The 25,286-nt window shown below is 39.2% G+C and overlaps 1 protein-coding gene across 3 annotated transcripts in view; it reads right to left on the reverse strand.

Moving 5' to 3' along the window:
• Window positions 1–25,286, reverse strand: part of STXBP6 (syntaxin binding protein 6) — a 250,309-nt gene that overhangs the window by 58,979 nt on the left and 166,044 nt on the right. For all 3 annotated transcript variants that reach the window (XM_090033526.1, XM_090033525.1, XM_090033524.1), the window contains one exon: window positions 24,853–25,018. In XM_090033526.1, coding sequence (XP_089889652.1) covers window positions 24,853–25,018 — 166 coding nt within the window. The remainder of the gene's footprint in view (window positions 1–24,852; window positions 25,019–25,286) is intronic.

Raw genomic sequence — 25,286 nt, forward strand, 5'->3', positions numbered from 1 at the left:
TTTAAACAGAACTGGAATGTGAAAATGTGAGGGGACATCAACAAGACACCTCTTCTAATATAGTACCAGACAGTCCTCATCAATGCAATTCAAATGAGCTTGGCTTTGTATAATTTTCTAACAACGCCAAACAAAATGGCTAGAGTATTGCTTTTTTAACAACTATCATTATAGTATCTAAATGCTTCATTTGAGTGCCCTTGTCTTAAGCATCCGAGAAACATAATAATACGTTCTCAATACATTTTTCTAACTTACCAAGCTGTTAATGGGCTGGATTTATAACAAATCCTGAAAAACAAACATCCAAACTATTCAAGAAGAAACACTATAGGAGCTTATTTTATGTATTTTTTAATCAAAAAGGAGGAAAGAGTTGCACATCTTATTTCTTCATTAGTAAAGGAAGAAACATTAAAGCCAACCATGACTGAAAGACAGAACCTCAGGGACTGAGGGGAGGATTTGGTCTTTGTGTCATGCTGAGCATTTGGTTTCTTGATTTTAGTTTGCCATCATCCAAGTCTATAGTTGCATTGTTTTAGAAGAGAAAAAAACAACAAATTTTAGTACTGACAGTGTAGTAGTGAATATGAACTTCCAAAGCCATAATCATTTTCCAGTCCAGTGTGCAAAACAATTAAAAGGGTTTTATGAAGACTGTGGCTGGCCATCCATGGTTACACATCACGGGGCCACAGGGAATGTGGATATCAGAAAGAAGAGAACACTACTTAATTGTCATTTCTTTTGAAACAACCTTATGAAGTTTAGAGGATAAGAATTAAAAAATGAAAACAAACCAACAAACAAAAACCCAATTGAAAATAAAATCCTGAATGGTTAATGGTAATGGAAGAAGCCATGTCCACTTAAGTCAGGGCTGTCCACTAAGGCACTTAAATCTTGCTCTGGAAAACTAAAGTTCATCCTTGCCATGGAGGTACTATATAATAGCAGCCAAACCACTCAAGTTAGACTTTCCACAGGGGGTCAATAATTGTATGCTCTTCATTTTCTGGGTACCTGCTTGAAAGCCTCTTTTGCTAATTTGGTCTGAAAATAATTTTATTAATGTTTGTAAACAACACAGATATGAAAGTGATGAGGGCCATTGAGAAGACCAGGGAGGAAATTAATCATCCTGTCTTCACTTTAAAGTATGAATTGTCTGCATTAAGGATGGTAGGGTGTTCTACAGTTAACAACAAAAGAGAAGAAAATATTGACTATCTGCCTATGAAGTGAGCCCATCCATCTTGTGTACTGAACAAGGCAAAACTGTATAGAAAAAAATAGAAATCTATAATATAGAAGTATCAGAATGCATATGTATGAGAAGGGTCAACCTTATGGCATTATTTTGCAACTTCTGTATGTTTGACTTTGCAACACTAATAGCATTCTTTGAGACAGAGGAGAGAGACAGAGACAGCAAGTGTAAAGCTCTCTGATGTTTTAAAAACAAACTGAAAAAAAAAATAGAAATGCCATTTGGTGGCATCAGACTGATGCCCCTGGGGATTATCAGCAGTATTGAAACCTTTAGAAATCTGCCACTTGTGCTAATGTAGTAACTGAAAGCAATGGTAAGTTGTCATTCTATATGTGCAGCAGCAAAAAGTCCTTAAGCTTTTTGCCCTAGTTCCCCACTTGCTTCATATGTGATCTGTTTCTCTCCCTATAACTTCTTGTTACTAGTCATAACTCCAAATTTCCTATCTCTACTGTCTCCTAGCTTTAAATTTTTCCTCCTAGTCTCCTTGCCCAATCTCCAGTTCTCTCTGCCTCTCAGTATGTTGTTTTTTTCCAGTCTTTTACCTTTACCAACTCCCTCTGTACCCTGGCTTGGTAAATCTGTCTACTCCCCTGACAGGCCTAATGAAATGTAGGGCTAACAGCCTTGCTAGTAACCTTCTCAAGTATTCCAAACATTTTCTAACATATTAAAACAAGTCTAAAGACAGATGAAAGAAACCCCAAACTAAAGATTAATTGGTAAATCCCATGTTTTGTAGAGTCCCAACAGTTCTAGGACTACAACAAAGGGGAATTCTGTCCGACAGGCAAATTTTCTACTGAACTTCTACTGTAGCTTGGCTAGCTTGCTGTAGCACAGGCTGTAAGGATTCAATTGAATTCAAAAGTTAAAACTTAACTACAGTTAACAAAATTGAATTTAAAAGTTTTTACCAAGTCCTTCAAAGTTGCTTTCTGTGAACTTTGAAGAAAATGAATGACAACTAAAACAAACCTTTCCAACACTTTATTCTCACCTTTTAACAAGGACAGTAGATTTTATCCCCATTGCATATAACTTGAAATTTCTATCATGTTTTAATACACCCAATTTAATTAACATTTCGTAACCACATCTGCCTATCCCCTTTTATAATGTATTACATTAACACTGCTAAAAGTACTGCACAGTGTGCAATTAACGATGACTAATACACCAGTGGTTGTACTAATAGGGATTTAAGGCTTACATACCCTGTCACAAACAATATACTATCCTTTGCAAGGGAAAATTCAATACCCATGCTACTCTGGAACTGCTAGAGGAAATATGTTCCGGATGAATAAATATCTTATCCTCTGGGTAGAATATATCATGGCACTTAACAACTAAAGCTCACAAATATAAAAATCTGAATAAAACTATCAACTTATGTGCTCTTTTAAGGCTAACTTTAACAAGCAGCAATTTTAAAAGGTGGAGAATTTAACTTTTCTCAGTTGAGCTGGCAGCAATTTCCATCTAATGAGGGCACACGGAACATCAATTATATTTATGGAAAGTTTCATAGAGATTCTCCAAACCCGAAAACTCACACGGAAACATTATACTTAGTCACATTCCATCTAGAAGAGTCTCAATATTTTTTACAATCATGCAGAAATATTTTTAAAGCAACACATTTCTAATAGTGTAAGGTAACTGCTCCTATTTTAACACAACATACTGAAAATGACTAAATTTCCTGCCTTTGCCTGGGAAACAGGGCTCTGAAGTGACTGATGTCTTCAAAAACTGACCTCTAGTTCAGGTTTATTTTTCTAGGCTGTACATTGCTTACTCGCACAGTAGATGACAATATTGTCTCTGCAAGCAAGGACTTAGTTATACACCAAAACCCACATGCTTATTACTTAGTAAGACATAATCAACAACATATTCAGTTTCAAGTTCTCTTCCTAGAAAAATATTTACAAGGAAGCACACACACAGTGAAACAAAACATGCATCAGCGTACGGTTGGAAGGTTTTAAAATTCCCATATGCAGCACAGAACAAACAAAGGCTTGAAGAAACACATTATTACTGCATTTCATTTAAAGGGCAAAAAAGAGACAAATTAGTTAATAGGAATTACTACACTAGACCAAATTTGAAGCTCATCTATCCCTATGGCATATAATAGTGTGCATTATCAACTGCTTCATAAGCAGCAATTCTGTAGCACATAGAAATAGTAAAACATGTTCTAAAAGTTTCCTCCTAAACCCCAGTGGTTAGAGTTTTCCTTATGCTGTTCCAAAAGCTTATTTTTATTTATTTTAATGGTTATTTTATAATAACCATTGTGGAAATTCATTAGAATCAACTGCCATCAAGAGCAGTTTGTTAACTGCTATAAAGGGGGTTAGTGATATGATGGACAAATGCTCCCCGCTTGGCTCCATTTGTCGCCAACCTTGCCACTTTATTTATATATTATCTAATCTGCACTACTTTTTAAAACCCTGTTGCTGTAATGACATTTTGTGGCATTGAGTTCATTGTCAAATGGCATGCTTTGTGAACAAATATTTCTTTTTACAATGTTTTAATTTTGCTCCCTTTTGTTTCACTTCCTGTACTCTTGTTTTTGCATTAACAAGCCGCTTTTGTGCATGAAAGAGGATAGGACGTTGACCAATATTGGAAATATAAATATTTTAACATGCAGTATTTATTGTGTTATTCTGCACTCCTAAATATTTATAAAAATATTTTTTTTTAAACCAGAAAAAATGTAAATGGCCTCTGTTGGCAAAAGCAGACAGACATATGTATACAAATCTCAAACATCACTGAGCAAATAGAAGTTTTCTAATCCAGCGATCATATCCAAGTTCAGAAAGAAAGGGTCTAAATTTGGGCAAGAGTTATAGATAAAACTGTAAAATGTAGCTGCTACCCTAATCATGTGTTTAAATACTGTGAAGTGCAGATGACTCAGCTCCCTCCAGAGGAGTAGAAATTGAGAGCTGCCCTGTGAATCAGAATATCAACTGTTACCTTTTGCTACTGTTATTTTAACTGCTACCAATATACACAACCTATTTCCACTTCACATTTTCTGCTTTCTGTAAGTCAGGTCACCTATGAGAAATATTATTAACACCTAAACTTTATTAATATCCCTCTTTGATATTCCGATTAGAAATTCCACTTTCACCATACATTGCTGGTCATAATATGATCCTTGTTCTGTGCTATTTCCCCATGACAGAGTAATTTTCTAAATTATGAAGATGACATCCTATTAGTTTACTACTTCCAAGTGAAAATATTATAAGACTTGGTGAAATAAATAAAATTATTGATTTGTCATGAGGTTTCAAAATTCTTGAGATAAAGGTAGTTGACCTTCCATTCTTTAATTATGAATGACCCTCTGACTTTATGATAGTCTGCAGGCTTTTTTAGACACTTATCTGTCTGCCTTGTTGTATGTTTGTTTTAAGAAAGTAATTCTGAGACTTAAATATGTGAAACATGTGGAGAAAGCACAATCCTATCCTTATCCATTTTGATTGCAGTATATGAACTATAAGTTTGTGATAAACCCAGGCAGTTTTGAAATGTCAGATCTGTTGACTTATAAGATGTCCTTAAATCAAAGAATGGTAAAGCATATTACTCTTGACACACATCTGCAGTGAAGACAAATAAATATACCTATGAAACTGCTGTATAACTTCTGTTTCTTTTGTATAGGGACTTACGTAATTTGCAGTTTCATGGAAATCGTGACATTAAGCATTGCCTGTGAAATAAAAAAGGCTTACTAAAAATAAAATGCTGGCTCCCCAGTGGGATCCAGTGTTCCTCATGGCTGCTGTGGCCTGACCTCACAGCCCACGGGGGGGGGGGGGAGGGGGAGGGTGCAGCTGGCATGAAGGGGGGCAGCCAAGATGGCAGCCACCCCCCCGCCCTTCACTGCTGATTGGCTGAGAGGGCTGCCTGTCTGTGACACAGCACTTGGACCACCTGTCACTATGACAAGAGGCTGCTTGACGAGCAGTTTGCATGTGTGGCAGGGGGCAATGAGGGGGAATCATCTGACCAGGAGTGGGGCTGGGCTTGATGCACATAAGCTCAGGGCCTAAGATGGTCAGGCAGTCTAGCCCTGGGAACCACAGGGAGAGGAGCTCCTGGCAGCAGAGCTCCTCCCTTAATGTTTGAGCTGGAGGTCAGCAGCACTGAGCTCAGCCAGTGAATAGGGCAGTTCCTGAGAAGAGCAAAACAGGCCTTGAGACCTATGGGCCTGGGAACAGGAGTGGGTGAACCCATAGTCTAGAGATGGGCAGCAGAGAGTAGAGGGCCAGGCTGCCCAAAGGCCAGCTAGAGTAGAACAGAGCCTGAGAGCGGTGAAGCAGGTCTTGGAACCGACAGGCCTGCAGGGGCCCAGCACCCAAGAGGGGCAAAGATACGGCTTGGAACAAATACGCCTGGAGACAGAGGCAATAGTCGGAGAGAGCTGGTGATGAACAATGAGTGGTGGTTAAGAAAGGGACTGAAAGAGAGGTATGGAGGTCCCAACTGGTTCAGTGAGAGAAAGAGAGAGAGAGAGAGAGAGAGAGAAAAGCTAGAAGAATAGAGGGCCTGTGGCCCAGAGAGAGAGGGGCTAAGGCCATTGAGGAGTGGAATGCAGGGACAGAGCGGGCCTTGGAAGAGATAGGCCTGAGGCCCACACAGAGAGGGAGTTTGAGCCCAGGAAAGACTAACTACTTGGGACGAGGTGCCGGGGGGGGAAGAGACCAGGAGGGTCTGGTGCCCAGGGGGTACTAAGGTGCATTGAGGGAAAGCTCCAGTACCTGGGGCCTGCCAGAAGTCAGAAAGTTGTTATCAGATCCCCTGTGAGGCATGGGAATGGGTGTTGGTGGAGGATGAAGGGCACAAAATTGGCTCTTAAGTCAGTAACCACGAATACCTGTAGTCCTAAAAGTAAGACCAGGCTTGGGAAGCCTTGGGTCAGCTTCCCTTTTATCAGAAATTGATAACATCAAGATGTGGTGGGCAAATAAAGGAGAGAAAGCCCCAAAGGGAGCCAAGTTGGCAAGGGCTGAGCAGGGGGCATTGTGACCACCTCTGGGATGGGAACTTCCTATAGCATCCTTCTCATAGCCTCACCCCTCTCTACCAATTAATGGTGAAGGGCAGGACTATGCAATGGGCAGCTCCCTCAGCCAATCAGTGGGGAGGCATGGGACAACACGATGGACAGCTCTCTCAGCTAAACAGTGGTGAGGGTGGGCCCACCACAAAAAGGCTGCAAAAAACAGCTCTGTATACTAGGAGTTACCTGCAAAAATCCCTTTTACTTACCGTGTCTTATTTTTGACAGTGGCCATTATTATCTGCAGAGCAAATAACCTCACCTCATCATATGGACAAAAAAAAAATCCCTTGTCAAACATACTCTGTCAACTGACTTCTTATTCAGAACACTGCCCAGGGTAAGAGAAAAAGATTCAAAAGAAATCTGGAGGATTTGTATTATAATTCTGCTGATACTTTTTCACTAAGTTAAAAAAAAGAACTTGTACCATTGAATATAAATATTATTAAAGTCTATAGTAATTATTTGTTAGTTGTGCTTTAATGTTTAATCATCCTGGGTCTTACTGCTATTGATGGACTTCTACTCCGAGCTCAAACCTGCAAGTTAGTGGTCCTTCTATTTGTTCTTTTTTGGTTTGTGCTTATGTGCAAGGAATCTTACAGAGTAACTGTTTTATTTGCACCTTCTCTTTGGTAGTGCCTGTTGAGAAAATAATACAGCTCTATATCACTGGTTCATCCTGCTGATATTTGACTGAAAGACCAGAAATAGAATAAAGTGCTATTTTTCAAATTTTTCAGTTAATGTGAAAGGAGACATATTTTCTCAGCAGGCTCACTGCAGCTGTGAGAGAACTGAGACAGACACTGCCTCTAGTACAAATTATTTTTATAATCATTTTATCAGGAGCTTGAAAACTCTTGGAATCTAGTAACAATCGAATTTTAGCACAGCCTGGTTCAAACTCTGTATGCAAATACAGCCACAGGAAAAAAGCGTGGCTTTATTCTATAAAGTAATAATGTAACTTTGTAGGGTATATTTTCTAACTTCTATATCCAAAGTTCTTTTGCTTTTACAGGCAATTTTTTTAATTCACAGGTGCAAACTCAACCTCTATTATGACAGTCAAGATGCTGCTCTTAGCTCTATCACCTTCATTAACAATTCTACAATTGGCCATGTGAGGCCTGACCCAAGGCTTGGCAGTATCAACAGAAATGTTACTGTAGAACAAACTCTTAGTTAAACAATTCTAGTGAATATACCTGACCAAAATTGGTTTTGGATCGTTTTCCTACAGCTGTATTTTGAACAAAGGGTTTGAATAAACTGTTATTTTAACAACCACTTCTTAACCATAACTGCAATTTAAACTGATGAGGATATTTTTCTGCACTTACTCCTAGAGGCCATTGTGGGGGGTTTTTTTGTTTTGTTTTTTTACAAACTGGTAGTATATAAAATCTTAATAAAATGCAATAAAATTTGTCCTTCACATAAAAAGGTGACAGTAAGATTTACCTTCTTGTGAGTAATAAGCTCCAAAAGTTAGAGTGCCCAAGTACAGTCTTTAATATTTAAAGACATTTTATTCAGAGATTTGCTCTGAGTAGCACACTCTAACAGAAGAATTAAATATATGTTATATCTTTTGGAAAAAGAGGATGCAGGTAGGATGTGAAGTTAAAAACAATCTGGGTATTTTGAAGAAGAGGAGGTTTAGAAAAAAATTCACTTCTTTTCAAAAAGTCAATCACTACACTTATGTAGTAATAACATATTTATAGCTTTTGTCAAAATAGTATAATAAAATGAATTATACACACACAAAATTTTTATGTGTGCACGCGTGTTATTTATACAAACTTCTTAACATTTATATAAATCTTAATTTTTACTAAAAGCATACAACAAAATGATCTATTCTACCAATTGACACAACATTGAACAGAATGTGAGGTATAGTGATCTAAAAGAAGATGTAAAATGGAACAATGAACAATAAAACAGAACAGGAAAATTCTATTTGATTTTGGCCCTTATTTTTTGTGCAAGTAGTGCAAATACACCTAAGGAGTATAAAGAAGTAAGATTTTTTTTCCTCAGTAGCCTAATATTTGTTTCTCTCATTAACGGAGAGATCCATTTCCTTCTTTATTTCTTCAAAGATCATACAAAACCACAAAAAATGGTTTGAGTTATCTATCTCCTTCTTCCCACAAGAACATATTACATCCAAATATGGAATTTGACACCAACTACCCATGACAACCAGAGATCTCATTTACTGCAAATCTCAACCTAGTGATAGCTTCTTGTTGCTAGAAGTTTTGCACAACCAACAGATAGGTTTCTGGGTCAAAGGAATGTTTTATTAATCTTAAGAACAGGAAGCTTGAGACAGTCTCACTAATAGCATATCTGTTTGCATGCTGGCATCCTTAATTCTTACATTTGTGTCTTGTCTTAAATACAGGGGAAATATTGGGTCAGTTAGTCCCGGTACGTTTCCCAGGCCATTTATCTGGAGAAGACTATAGATGGTCTTTAGCCATTCAAAAGGTTTATTTGGCAGAGGAGAGCGTTCCAAAATGCACTACTTGGGGTATCTAGTAGGAATAAAAGAACTTTCATTCAGTAATTTAGGGTTCTTAACTGAGCTAAAGTGCTTACATTTAAGAATCTGGTTTCAGAGGGTATGAGCCCCTCTGTCATAAAATTATGTAAAGATAAAAGCCACCTTAAAAAGTAATTAGAAATTTTTCCTATTTTTGGGTGAGGCATTCAATACCCAACAGTTCAGCTCTCTATAATAAAATGGAATCTGCTTTGGATTTATACAAGCTTACTTCTTCTAGAACTGCTCTTCTGTCTGTCTTATTGTACAAGGATAATACACCTTCCAAAGCTTGTTTTGTGCTAACATTTACATTTTCATTGTGCTTATTCCAGCTGGGATTTTTGTAAAAATATTCCAAGGTATTTACAGAAAGACACCAGCTCTAGTTTCTTTTCCTATAAAAACAAAAATCCCATTTCCTTCTTTCATTTCCAAAGACCATTATGTTGGTTTTAGCTGCATTGATTTCTAAGCTATCTGGGTTGCAATACTGTTGAAAGACATGACTTTGAGGGCCTATTTGGGATTGCTAAAGAATTGATGCATCATCTACGTAAAGCAAGAGTGATACGGTCATTCAAAACCATGGGTGCATGGAACAGATTCTCTGTTATAACCTGTTCTAAATCATGTGAGAATACATTGAAAAGTAGCAGAGCAAACAAACAACCTTGCTGCACCCCTGTCTTATTTGGGAAACTATTGAACAAGGCATCACCAATCCCATAACACAGCCTTGATGCTTTCTTTGAAAAGTAAGTAATGAATAACTGTAAGACAGGTTTGTCTATTGATGTTACTGCCAGTTTCTTCCATAATTTTAATCTGTCTATGCAGTCTAAGGCTCCCTTGAGATCTATGAAGGCTACATACAGATGATTTTGTCTTCTAACATATTTAGATGCCAAAAAATATAATGCTAAGTAATGAGCCATGGAGGAATAGCCTTCTCTAAAACAAGCCTACTCTTACAAAAAATAATTGTTTTCATAGATTCACATCTAAAGGTGAAAAAGTAAATGTCTCCTAAGTGTTTTGGTGGGAATACACATATGGCTAATGGGATGATAAGATGTGGCATCTTTCTTACCGTGATTTGTAAAAATTGGGACTATAATAGTTTTGTTGATACATGCCTTTAAAATAATGATGTATATTAAACATTTTGGTCAGAATTGGCAGCACTAGTAAATGAACTCTTTGAAAGTTTCTGGGGGGGGAGAAAAGTCAAGTCTGGGGGCCTATCCATTTCTCAGCAAGGATGTATATGATCTTACTTGAGATTCAAAGATGAGATAGGGATTTACTTGTAGCTTAACAGACAACATTTCCTTCAACAAAAAGCTACCATTTCTTTCATCATCTGCAGATAAGTTGTTACACTTGATTTTTTAAAAAAAGACCCATGTATCTTCAGGGATATATGTATCAGAAATTAGGTTAACCTTTTCCCCCCCTTTGGCTATAATTTGCCAAAAACATCAATTATTATTAATTTTCTGTGCAGTTACTAGTTCCTCCCATATCCTCATTTGATACTGTTTTTTTCTTCTTATTTACTATTTTTTTTGTAGCCTGTTTTAATCTTTTTGCTCTGTTGAAAGCTAACACAGCTGGTTTTTAGATTTGTATTCATCCAAGGCATCTCTTAAATCTTTTCTAGCTTGAAAACAGTCCTCCTCACCAGGGTTTGGCTTATTCCCAGCAAAGGTACTCTTTTGTGAGGGCATTTTCCAACTGTTGGGCAACTGCTTCATACTGTGTAATTGCTTCTCAGGGTTTTTCTACACCCTTAAAACACCCCCCTCCCAGACCCCCCCAACAGCACTTTACTTTAAATGGTGGGGTTTTTTTTGGGGGGGGGGGGAGGACAGGTTACATGCCATCAGCTTATGAGATAAGTGGTCTGAGAAAGTGTCCTTGAAGACAGCAACACATTTATATCATAACTCATTATTCCATTTAATTCAATTTTTATTAACTACTTCTAATTTGGGGGCTAATTGTACAGTTTTTGGGAATGGCTCCCCAGAAAATTCTAATGGAATATCAGAATTATGTCCTAAAGCATAAATGGCTGGTATGGTCTCACTGCCCCCACCTTCCACAGGGTCCGTGCAGTGGCAGGAGTGCTGCTGCCCCCTCCCCCCATGACCCTGGTCGAGCTGTAGCTCCATCCCACAACTCTTCCTGGCTCTGGGACTCCATTCACCCCAGCCCCTGCCCCATTCCTTCCCCCACCATGGGGGCCTTGATCTGCTCTCCCCTTTTTCCTCCCCTATGCCCCTTCTTCCCCTCACAGACCTACCTGCCAGGTGCTGTTCTATACTCTGCTGTTCCTGGCCACCTTCAGGTTGTGGCTGCAGGTCTGTGTCTGAGCATACCCCTCCGCTCCTGCTGCTGCCACCGGAGCCTGCACCCAGGCTGCCCTGCAGTCCTCTGTGCTCCAAGGCAGTGGTGACTGCAGCAGAGCGGAGACTGGGTGCGAGCTCCAAAACTGTGTGTGTGATTAACACATTAAAAAAATTTACATGAACGATTAACACACTAATTGTGTCCATTAATTGTTACTGACAGCCCTACTTTAAACTGGTACCATTAAGCTTTTAATTTGTTTACAGAAATTGACGAAGATATGAATTCTCTTAACCTTTATGGTATACATTTTAAAAATAGACCATCAGCTTCCAGGAGTTAAGCAAGAATAATGATCAATATTATTGCAGAATTGTAAATTGGTGACTGACTACCATGTCAACTTTTAAGAAAAAGGTTATAATCATAAAAGTAGAGATATTTGCATGTGGCTTCAAATAAATACTATTGTAATGGTGGGAGAATTCTGGCAATGGTATGATATTCATCCAGTGGTACAAGAACAAATAGTGCAGTCCTGATGCTTTTCTTCACTGAAACCTGACAACCGAAATGCTCATGTCCTTAGAGCATGCCTTGAGGATTTACCTAGGTTTTCAGGGAAACTAGCAAAGGGAAAGATGAAAATATAAAGAGATTCAGAAATTAAAAGATACATATTACTCAGCTTGATTTTCTACTCAGCAATTTTATTCTTACTTAGTTCCACTGCCTAATTTAGACCAGCACATAAAATTACAAATCTAAACAATGTGTTCATGGCTTTCCATTTTGGTTTACATCTCTATACAGTGTATGCAGTATACAGTTTGCAGTACCACTACACACAAACACCTCTTAAAATAAAATTGTTATAGTAGGTCTTAACTGACACCTAAAATGGTCATATGTACATGTCTGAACATACATGCTCTCTCCAGGGTAACCCAGACTCAAATTGCTATTTTAAATTTAAACTGCATTAGATTTGAGCCTTTTCAAATGTAAATCCATGCAATTCTACTACAGTTCCAAATCTTGTATGAGAGAACATCTGCAATATACTTGTTGACTTATTTCCATATGCTAAATATTACTGCACTATAACAATGAAACTTAGTGATATAATAGACAGAGTCTGGAAAACACACTGTTTATTTTTTTAAATGACAGACCAAAAAGCTAACTCTAGCTTCCCTCCATATCAAAATATTTACACATTAATAACAGTGTAGAGATAAACATACTTTTGCAGGATCCTGTACCAAGTGAACAGATTATTAGCAACCTAAATTCTGCTGTGTAGAAGTGAGCAAAATTATTATTTTTCTGAAGTGTCAGAACACATTAAAGAGTCAGTGTCTCCTGCTGCTATCTCCCAACAAAAGTGCACAATTATTGCCTTCAGAGTTGCAAAGAACAAGCTTAATGAAAAATATTTTTTGCCTAGGAGAAAACTGTTTGAAATTGCGCAGCTGGGAATATGTAAATAACAGCCACAAGTTTACTTGGAACTTAATAAACATTGCAAATGCAAGGGAAGTATTAAAGACAAGATTTTGGTTATATGCCAAAGACTAATTCTGAACCCCCCTATTTTCTTTCTAGGTGGAAATCATATATAGTACAATCTCATGTCATGAAATATAGCCTCTAAATATAGTGCTGTGGGTAGGGGAAATACAAATCCAATCATTAAAATAACCAAGTATGCATGCCTCAAATGTTATTTAGGAAAGAATGACTAAAAAAATCCATGCCATTTTCATTCCCTTTTCATTTCTACCCATGTGACTAGCAGTGAAAATAGTTTTTATCTTTCTTACAACTGAGTCAGCTGCTGCTTAGTAAGGATCATGAACACTACCAGAGGCACTGAATACATTTGCAGAGCACCGACTCAGATAAATGCATTGCACTGGTTCACATTATCAATTAGATGCATGGAATTTTCAGTTCCATTTATACTCATGCCCCTTGTCCAGTATAAAGGATCCAAGTGATGGCAAGACAGTTTATATTACTGGACACTGTAAAAAAAAAAAAAAAAAAAAAAAAAAAAGAAGCAGCATCTGCATCTTGTTCTGGACAAGATGCAGAGCGAAGGGACAGCTGAAGTAAGTGGGAGAAAGGGAAAGAAGGAAAATCAGGAAGAGAGAGAGACGAGCCAAGCTAGAACCTGATTTGACTGCACACAATGTGTGCACGTTTAAGATGAAATTTTCATCATGCAGGTACCTGCACACTTCTCCCTAAATAAGAGCAACAAGACTCTTTTCTTTCCATCCTCTGCCTTTCTTCACAGCCTTTAGAAGGAAATGTGTGTTACAGTCCTGATAAGTCTGTATATGAAGTGGATAAATGACAGGCAGGAAAGAAAGGACTTGAGGAAAATGAACAAGCAATGGAGGAGTTGCTTAAAAGAGAAGCTAAGGAAGTTATGACTTTGACATGGAAGTAAAAATCATTCTGTTCCAAACAATTATAGTTCAGACAAAATAATGTTTCTTAATGGTTGTATTTAAGCTCCTTAGGCACACGTCTAAATTTCTCAAAGTCTACTCTTCTTTACCCTGCTATAAAACCAGTCAATTAAGTTAATTCTGTGTGCTATGCTAGAATATTTATTATTTTTAAAGGAATGTTAAGGATTTAATAGAAACGGAATAGCTTTGAAAAAATTAATTTTGAACATACTGATATACATATTTTACAAGGGCAAATATAGTTGATCTCTGAAAGATAATCAAATCTGTGATCTTAAAAGTAAACCATGCAGTTCACATTTTTCTGTGCTGGGGTGTGGTATTGCTGAAGACAGCAATTTTTTTTATTAATCAGTGTAGCATTTAAACCAAGCATTCAGTCCTTTTCTTCTAATCATGAAAGTAGCAGCAAACCATTATGGAATATTTATTTTGTGTCCCTTGGTGATTAACTCTGTCACTATTTCATATTTCACAGAGAGACTAATTGAATAAAACATCCATCTCTCAGGTATATCTGTATGAGCTACAATTTGGCAAGTGCTCCTACAAGCAAGTAAGTTCATGCACAATGTGCCTACTAGAGGCGCAACAATACATCAGTCTGTATCATACTGGCACCAACCTAAGGAAAATTGACATTATTGGCAATCGGCTTTCTTTGGATGATGTGGCGATAATGTTGCTGAAAAATACTGCATACATACATGCAGCTGCAACATGCACGTGGCCATCCTGGCAGGTTGCAGAGCAGCATCCAGCTGGTAAGTCTGTTGGGGGGCAAGGGGCGGGAAGGGGTGTGAGGGGGACAGATCAAGGCCCCCACAGTGAGGGAGCTGGGGAGGTGGGGCTGGGGCAGGCACTGCCCACCTGAGGTGTAGCACAGGATGGAGCTGAGTGATTTATCTGGGGGGAGGGGTGCTGGAGAAGCATGGGGGGTGCCCCCCTGGATCTGTGCATGGGGTGAGGGTGGGCTAACTCTGTGGGCTGGGGGTGGCGGTAGTGCTGCACTTGGGTCAGGCGGTGGTGGCACTGACAAGGGTGCTACAGTGAATTCTGCAGTGGCGAGAGCCCACCCCGCAGCCCCACTTCCAGCACCGCCACCGCCCACACCTGTCCAATCCCCTCCACCAGGAAGAGCCCAGTGTCAGCCCCCATTCCCAGTGACAGACCGCTCTTACCCCGCACACAGATCCAGGGGGCACATGCTTGCTGTGCCTCCCCCAGGGGTGTGCACAGTGGCAGTAGCTGCCTCCCCTCACTCCAGATAAGCCATTCGCAGCTCCATTCTGTGTCCCACCTCCGGCTGGGCAGCATCTGCCCCAGCCCCATTTCCCCCTCACCATGGGTGCCTCAATCTCTCCACCCTATGCTCCCAATAGATTTACCAACCAGAGACTGCTCTCCAAGCTGCACACTGGCAATCGGATGGGTATCAGCTGATGCGGCTCATTAATAACTGGCCATCAGTATCAGCACCAAAAAAATCTATCGGTACACCCCTAGAGCCTACTGATCTACTTAAAAGAGTTTGCAGGATTAGATAACACAGAAGAAATAAAAATGTAAATTTGTATTGCAGATCTTCAGTTTATTTGGGGGGAAAATAGCAATTCTTGTTGACACTTGCTTAAAAACCAGAGCTGCTTACAATTTCTTTCAATGGAGAAATATCTTTTTAAAATCATCTTGAGCATCTGACCTGGATTTTTTGTTTGTTTGACAACTAATGAAATGGAAGTTGTACATGGTTTTTTCTCCCTCTTTTTCCCCTAAACCGAGATGAGCATGATACTTCCACATGCACATATCTCCACTATGATCATTCATATAATAAGTAACCAGAAGTTGAAATGACTTTATCCCCAAGGGAGTGTACACAGAATATCTTTTAAAAGAAACCAAACCCATGTTTGTCCCTTGTAAAAACTATTTAAAGAAATGGAATGAAGCTATAGCTTTGAACATGCTAAAAGTTAAGGGTAACAATTTAGGTCCACTATATTGGTTTAACTAATTTTAAGAACAAGTACTATTTCAAAAGTAGCTCGATAGCTATTATCTTTGCCTTCAAAGTCATCAACCTACTAATGTAGTTGCTTGAGAATTCTGATACAAGTTTAGATCCTAATACTTCATTTCACAATTATTAAAATAGTGATGGTTGAACTTAATGGTTTGATTCAAGCCAGCCTATACTTTCTATAGCCAGAGTTGATGTTAAATGTCTGTATCCACACCACTGTATTTCCCTTTACTATCTCTGTGCTTAGGTTTTAGAGAGACTTTTTGGAATTCAGTAGATCATCCCTAGTAGTAGTAGTAGTAGTAGTAGTAGTAGTAGTAAAGTATTAGTCTTCACTTTCCAAAGGGGAATTGTAGATAACACCAATATCTCAGCCAAAATCCTGCTTCATGAAATAATTCCATTTATTGACATGAAAACCTATTTCAAAAGTCACTCAATAGTTATTACCTTTGCCTTCAAAGGCATCAACTTACTAAGGTAACTCAAGTGTATATGTAACACTTGATACCAAGATAGCTTTGACAAAAAGCAAATGATATAACACTAAGGCTATTCTGCATTATCAAGACATCTGCCTTTGAAATACCCTTCAATTAAAACTCCGAGTGCAAACATTTTCTTTTTATTAGTCCATAGAAGACTCCAGGTTTCACGCTCTGTAGGTTAGATTTTGAGACTATCAACTGAAGTAAAAAAACAAAAACATTTTCCTTAGAGACTTATGAGTCTATCCTGTCTATTGCTGTGGATAGGTTCATTGAGTTGATAGTCATGGTTAGTATACAGGGAGAAAGTTTAATATAAAGAATAAAGTTAGAGCAAAATACAAATACTAGTAGTGGAAAAAAACTTTTTATGAGCAGAGTGCCTTCTTCCAAATAGAACTCTTTCATCTCTACCTTTTTCTTAATAATACCTACATCTAAAAATATTAGCATGTGATAAAAGTGTGCTTTTAAAACTTAAATTAAAATACATCCCGCACAAAACTGAAGTTTATAATGATATTGTGTATTATTAAAAATAAAAAAAATACTAATATTACATGAAGATAAAAAGATTTGAAGGCTCATTGACAGGAATGCAGATGTTAAACCAGGTGCAACTTTCCTATTGTGATTATATATTATGAAAGTCTCCAATTATCTGATTACATGATATATACACATATATACATATACCTATACACACACACTTTAAAATGAATATGGTTTGTTTGTGAGGGAAGAGATAGAGTGACTTTCTAAATTGGTAGAGGATTTCCTGTTGCCCAGCAAAGCTGAGGCTATTTCAGTGTTTTTCAGGTCGTTAGCGTGGTTTACAGTCGTTATTTCTTGGAGGCACAGTTCTGGCAACAAGGAACTAACATTTTTTATTTTGTTCCCATGGCCAGTAGAGGAGGAGATGACAAAAGTCCAAGCAAAAGGCAAGGAGAATAACCACATGGGGAAGATCAAGAATCTGCATTGTGTCGTAGGGAGTTGAGAAAGTCATCCATTTGTCATAATGGAAATGATGAGGGCAAGATTTTTAGATACAGAAATGAAAAGAAAAGAATATTAGGTAGGCATGTTTTGGAAAATGTGAAAAGATATCTTGGATATGCTGAACAAGGCAAATGAGAGATTCAGATGCATCTGAGCAACAGGGCAAAGGATAATGCTCTCAACATTAAGAAAAATCTGCATAGTATGATTTGGATGGAAAAGTTAAGAGTTGAATTCCATTTTGTCCAGGTTAAGCTTACATAAAAGTGACACTGAGACATTCCAGTACACTTATTATAGATATGCTGAAACAGGGGTCAACTCACAAGCCCAGACAACAGAGATAAACATCCATTAGCCAAGAGATGGCAAGTGAGGCTGCATGAGTAGATGAGATTGTCCTATTAAATCACATATAGAAAAAAAAGATTTAAATAAACATCCCAAACAGAGCGACAAGAGGAGGCAGACCTATTAACAGATGTTCTGTAGGATCTGTCAAATGTAGACGAAAAATAAGAACAGTATCACAAAAGCTCAGGGAGGATGAGATGGCAGCATGACAGCAGCTGAGAATGGCTCTGACACTTAAACAAGTATCAACTGAAACCCTAGCGAGGTTAATTTAAATGAATTAGGGTGGAAGCCAGGCCGAAAAGATGAAATTAACGAAGAACCTGAGGGAAGCTATATGCAATGAAGTCAAAGGAAGATTCATTTGGTACCTTATATCCCATGACTAATTGAAAGATTGTATGGAAATGATAGGAGGTAAAATGGAAACTGGATAAGTGTGTAGCATGGGTTTCTGAAAACAAAAATAAATTTCAGGATTCCCATCTAGTAAACTAAAGACTTGAAAAAGCTCAACAGGTATTTTCAACCTAGAAAACAGATTTGAACACGGGGTTGGGCAAAATACGGCCCGGGAGCCAGATCCAGCCCGCCAAACATTTTCATTTGGCCTGCCGTGCTCCCTAGCAAATTGTGCCCTGCCCAGCCCTTCTGTCCACGAAGGTGAGAGCGAGGCACCCACATAAGCTTTTCTGCAATAAGCTTGCAGATGGTAAGATTGTGAATGATGGCCAGCATAGCTTTGTTGCAGGCAGGTCCTGCCTTACCAACCTCATCTCTTTTTATGACCAGGTAACTCGCCACCAGGACACAAGACAGCAGGTTGATATTGTATAGTTAGACTTTCAAAAGGCCTCTGATGTCCTCGTGAGAAAATTGGAGGATTGTAGGCTTAACTCTGAGATAGTCAGGTGGGTGAGAAACTAGCTGCAGAATAGGACCCAGAGAGTCATAGTGAATGGATCTGTGTCATCTTGGCGAGAAATGGGCAGCGGTGTCCCACAGGGGCTGATGCTCGGTCCAGTACATTTCAACATCTTTATTAATGATTTGAATATTGGGGTGAAGAGCTCACTGGCCAAGTATGCAGATGACACCAAGTTATGGGGAAGTGTGGTCACGCTTGAAGATAGGCTTCAGTTACAGGTGGACCTGAATAGCATAGCGAATTGGGTGGATTGGAATCTAGTGTAGTTCAAATGTTGAGAAATGTAAAGTGCTCCACCTTGGGACAAGCAACTCCTAATTGGTTTGGCAGCACCAAACTGACTAGAACCATGAATGAAAGGGACCTGGGGATAATAACAGACTACAGTACGAATATGAGCCAGCAGTGCGATACTGTAGCCAGTAGGGCAAATAATACTCTGATGTGCATCAATCAATGCATCTCCAGAAAAGTCAAGGAGGCGATTCTTCCACTCTGCTCAGCACTGGTGAGACTGCAGCTTGAGTACTGTGCCCAGTTTTGGGCACCACACTTTAACAAGGACGTGGACAAGTTTGAGAGAGTCTAAAGAAGAGCCACCCGTATGATCAGTCTTAAAAAACAAGCCATACGAGGAAAGGTTGAGGAATATTGACTCTTCAGCCTGAAGAAACGAAGGCTGAGAGGAGACCTGGTAGCAGCTTACCGCTACAATAGGGGAGTACATCAAGGGCTTGGTGAGCAACTGTTCACCAGGGCACCCAAGGGGAAAACCAGGAATAATGGCCACAAACTCCTGGAAGATCAATTCAGGCTCAACATTAGGAAAAACTTCTTCATAGTCAGGGTGTCCAGAAGGTAGAATAAGCTCCCTCCAGAGCTGGTGCAATCATCTACCCTGGAAATCTTCAAGAGGACCCTAGACAGTCACATCGCTGGTGTCACCTGACCTCCAGTTATCTTTCCTGCTTGGTGCAGGGAGCTGGACCTGATGATCTTCTGAGGTCCCTTCCGGCCTTACAACCTATGTACATCCCCTCCCGCCCCCCAAACATATCCTATTGCCTGGGTCCAACCTTTGTGGGTGGAAGGGCCCCGCCCAGCCAGTGTATAGTTTTCCAGGCAGGGCTGAACCTACCACTGTTGCAGCCCTCAGTGACCTGCTGCTGCTGGCTCGGGGCAGCAGGCAGAGAAGCACCAGGGGCAGGGCTGCAGCTGGGAAGGAGCACAGAGCATGGGGCTGGGGCTGGCAGCAGCATGGAGCCTGGGATCAGGGAAGCTGGGATGGGCAGTGTGTGGGTGTGAGGGAGGGTAGGGGGGACTCTCCCTCACACCCACTCCCTGTTCCCACAACCCCCCCCACATACACAAATCCCCCCCCCACACACACACACCCACCCACATCCTACCACATCCACACCCCTTGTACCCACCATACCCACATAAACAGTGGTGGCACAGCTGCTATGCTGAGCCACCCATGATACAGTGCCCATCCAAAACCACCCATCAGGTGTCTTCCCTGGGGCACCTATGCCCAGCTGACCCCCTTCCTGGAGCACACTCAGAGGCCTAGGGTAATTACTGCCAACACCCAGGTTCTGGTCTGTTTGGGCGCTGTTCAGCCCAGGGTACCCAGACCCTGCAGCCCACCATGGTATTTTGCAGTGCTTCTTTTAACCTGAAGCATTCAAAAGTGGCCTCCTGTACTGGAGGAAAGTAAGAAAGCCAAGCCCACTTCAGCTAGCTGAGCAAAGGGATCTGGAAGGCTGGTCCCTTTTCCCTCAAGAATCCACAGCTAGGCGTGCTGTAACAGACAGCATGTATTAACATGAGAGGAAGAGACTGTAAAAAGGGGTACAGGATGGAGGAAAGTTAAAAGAAAAATGCCTTGAGCAGAACAGAATGGACTTTTTGGCCCTTTTAACATGTGGCTAAAGATATATAACCCCAAAATATTGGCTAAATTTCAGGTAAGTTACTCGCATATACAGCCCAAGACTGAGTGCGCTCCGGAGGCTTTTTGCTTGTTTCAGTGTCCCAAAATAATTCCCTTCCTTCCCAAAACATGCCTGCTCCCGATGAAGGAAAGAGTGAGCTCAACGCTCCCTCAGGAATTTCTGTCTCCTGGTCATGTAGATGACCAAGTTAAAATCAGATAGCACATAGGTGAAAGGGGAGAGGGGTGCAGGATGTCCCAAGGCAGGGCAGAGAAAGAAAGGGGATTTCTACAGAGAGAGAGGGGGATTTTTTCCACCCCCACCATACATACCCCTACACCCCCACCATACATAGACACCCACACACACCCTACACATACCACATAATATACAAACTAAGAATTTATTTTTGAGTTTTTATGGAATCACCTCTATATACACTACACAAACACAAATCATGATAAAAATATTTTTGTAATAAAATTAAAATATGTTATAGTAGGTGTTTGACTTTTAGTGTACGATTTTGTTTTTCCTCCCCCCCTCCCCCCCGATTCCGAGATGGCACCCCCGCCCCTCCAAAAAGCCACTGAACAAGAGTGCTTAATTGTGGTATAAGCTATTGAAAAATTAGATGTTTCTAGGAGGACTGGCATTTTTGGAACATCCTTTAAAAAATCACTGAATCTTTTCCACTTTTTAGTAGTGCTCTAGACTCATTTCACTGGATAGTCTTTAAGATTCCCCCCTCTCCCCCAAGGCAACAAAAAAGAGCAATAAAAGACTCAGATATGTAGACATACATTTACTTGGTCTACTGGTATATCTTGGGGATCCCCAGGAAGAAAAATCTATACAACATTGTTGGAAAAGTTATGATTTACTACTAAAAAAAAGGTAACATGGGGAAAAGGAACTTGAAAAAAAAATGGAGATTCCAAGATTGGTGCTGCTGTGAGTAAGGTTCAGTGTTTAGGGGAGATGCAGACCTGGCATGAATGCTACTGTGCATACATGAACCACTAAGATACTAATAAATGATCAACTGGTAACGTGATCCTGGCAAATGGAACCTATCACTCAGCAACTGATGTGTCACTCAAGAAATGCTTTATGGATATGCTTTGAAAAAGCATATTTTTACTAGTTTGGTCTACTTTTTTTTATGTTAGTAGTATGTAGCTCAATGTGCAAAGGACCTAATACAGATTTTTTATTGAATAAGTTTTATGATAGCCAGTGTGATTCGAATCCTTACGTGGCATCACACTTGATAGAGAATATATAAATAAAGCTCTCTCTCAATTGCCAAAAAGAAAGATGTTTACATACTATTCTTCAAGAATGCATACGAGATGTCAAACATGGTGAGTAAATAACAAACCTAGAAAATATTAGTGCTGTAGAAGAATCCCAAAACATTAACACTAAGAGAAAAGGTAGGATACTTTGAGTACAAAATTGGAAATGGAAGTGAAACTTCATTACATTAAACCTTGGTAAGGTTTCAGTGTTCATTTCTTGTGGTGGGGAGAAATAAGAGGGAGGAAGAATAGCTAAAACTTTAGCATCAGAAATATTAGAAAGAAACAAGCTTTGACATTAGGGACAATTTCTGCCCAGTTTAATAGAAAGGAACATTTCTGTATCATCAGAAGCTAGTAATTATATGCTAAAATGAGGCAACAGATTCTTGAATCCTTGAAAAGAAACTGGATATTTAGTACTCTGCATCTGGATTTGGCAAATTAAAATAGAACAAGAAAGTACAGAGAAGAATATTTTTACCATGGTTAAATAGTGCCTTTTGGTTAGGCTGGCTGGAAACAAGTGATCTGTTTTATCAAAACAGAGACTTTTTTTTCCATGGAAGTTTAACTTCATCCAATGTAAAAGGTTTCCATAGGAAAAAATGTAATAAAGAAGGCCTTCATGAGTTCTATTTTTGGATTAAAGAACACACTTAGCACATGTCATTGGTCCAACAGATTACAGGCTAGTAGAGATGATAAAAAGGCATGTATCTTTACATCGACAATTTCCCAATCTACCTTTGATATTTAGCAAGTTGAAAGACAATGGTCATCCCATCCAAATGCAACTTTTTTTACTGAGCTATTAAAGTTTTGGACAAGTCTTTATAAACCTCCACTTTTAAATGCCATTCTGTAAGAAAGTAATGGCACTTTGTCTACTGAGTGGAAATCAACACAGCAGCAGTGAACACCGATGACGTTGTTGAATGTTTACAACTATGTAGAGAAGTGATATGGTCCAGTAAATGATCAATGCACACCAAATGGTTTTATTTCAAAACTGATGATACTTTCTGTAACACCCTCATATAACTCCATTCAGAGGAGATCAAAATCACATGGGTTAATGAGCAGTATGGATGTGACTTATAAAAAGCACACTTGGAAAACAATTATGGATCTTCATCAGCATTTGCAATTCCATAACTTATTTTAAAAAAAAGAAAAAAGACTGATATAGTAAAGTGGCACTATTAAATCACTGAATACTGAAAATATACTGAGGTATGAAAATCCCTGGGTTAGATAAAAATTCCTACTTCTAACCCAAAGGCTTGAGGAAGGGTACTGTGATATCCAAAAGCTTGCTTATATCTATCCCAACCATGCAGTTGGTTCAATACGAGATCACCTACAAGAATTCTTGCCAGAAGCAGGCAATGACCCACTTCTCCAGTCTCAAGCATAGGAGGGGAAAAGGCCAAAGCACCCTGCTTTTCTAGTGATATTCAGCCATGATAACTGCAGTAAATTAGAAGAGCTGTGATGTTGCTCAAGCTTATGCACTGGTCAAACACAAGTTGCCTCATAAATGAAAGAAGTACATAAGTTGAATAAACTCACACCTCTTAAATTGTGCACTGAAAGCAGTTTAATTCAGACTGGGTGACTGGGACTCTTATACTTTGCCTTTGTTCTCCGGCAAAAATTATGCTTAAGACATGATTAACCAGTTAACCCCATTTTAAATACTAACATTAATGGTATAATCAAATGGGAAGTAAGCCACAACATTATTTCACAAAGTATGTATAATATTTTCGTGGCTGGTTTCCATCACACGTTAAATGGGATACATGGCACAGTTCCTGCCATGCAGCTCAATGCTGGTTGTATGGTGAGGCTCTGGAACCACCACCCATGTGGTCCTGAGGCTGAGCGCCACAAATCAGCTAATTGCCGGTCTCAGGCCTGCAGATCCCAACAGAATCTTGAACTGGCTCTGGTGCGATTCCTGGGCTGGAACTGCTGAACAGCTGATTGGCTGTCCCAGCCCCAGGACCATACCACACCAAGTCTGACTGACTTCATGATCCTGACTGCTTCCCTTGCACTGGCAAGTAATAATGGCATGATTGGGATCTGATCCCCAACCCCAAATCATCCATCCTGCCATACATGTGTGGCATGGCAAGAGATGCAACTGTTGGGATTGGGGAATAGATGCCATCATGTCATTAAATTAAGGTGTGCCAGGGGCCAGATATATGTCACCAGGGCTCATTACATAAGTATCTGCAACACAGTATTAACAAAAAGTCACAAATTATTCAGAAAGTGCTCTCTCTCATGCAGCAGCTCGCTAATTCAGACAGACACTCCATACAACTGTGCTGAATTTAATAATGCCAAGGAACAAAGATGTTTTGGCTCTGAACAAACAAAAGAAGTTATTGTTTAACAACAGTTATTTTAATTTAGCTCTTTCAGGAGCACAAGGAAAAAAACATCAATGTTTGCTAAATGGAAAAGAACAAAATCAGTGAAGAAAGGAATTCGTTTTACAGGCTTCTACATCAGTGCTCTGAAGAACTGAGAGAAAAGGAGGCAGTTCAAAAAATAAGAACAATACTTATTTGTCTTGTTGCTTTCAAGAAAAACAAATTAAAATTGGGGGAAGTAGGAGGTGGAGACAGGAAAGTTATACTATGAAAGTTATAATTCCACTTCCTTATAGGGTAAAATTCTGCAAAATCCTTCAGCTGAGTGATTTCTTATTCTGCTGAGTAAACTAGCTATTTAAAATGATCAATGTCAGCTCTTAATTCAGTGGTAAGCATTATCAGTAATTGCATCAGAAAGAATTCTATGGTAACTAAACAAATTCTTCCCTTGTGCAAACACATAAAACTGTTTTTAGCTACAGAATCCACCAATTACATGCTCTGGCTGCTTGAACTTTTTTGATTCTACTAATGCATAAAAAAAATAGACAGATAATTGATTCAAGTAGAAAGTGCTGTACTGTACTTTAAGTATTTCAATTTTGATCTACTCACCTCCCAGTATTTTCGATTGGCAGTTGATAAATTCTGGTTTCTTGTCTGTAAGGTACCGCTGACAAGTGTGATGAAGAATCTGAAAGAATGTGCACTTTTCAGAGGCTGTGCTTGCTACCCATTGGTCAAAAGCATTTTCAAATAGTAAATCAAACTCTGGGGAATCCTAAGGAATAAAAAAACAAATTAGTATTAATGATGGTATTTTTAAAAATTGGTAGAAAAAAAATGGAGCATTTAAAAAAGCTATGTAAAATAATTATACAGCTGCTCTAAGGCTTTTGTCTCCCATTGATGCCTACAGAAGCAACATACTTTTCCACAGGAAAATTCCATGGGTAAATTCAAGTTTTCAGCAAAAAAGTGATCTAGAAATGTGTCAGGTGACAATAAGGGTTAATGCACTGCATTAAATAAACAACTTGCTCGCTTCC

This window comes from Crocodylus siamensis, chromosome 2, assembly GCF_052110815.1.
Source record: "Crocodylus siamensis isolate JL-2025a chromosome 2, ASM5211081v1, whole genome shotgun sequence".
NCBI lineage: Eukaryota > Metazoa > Chordata > Crocodylia > Crocodylidae > Crocodylus > Crocodylus siamensis.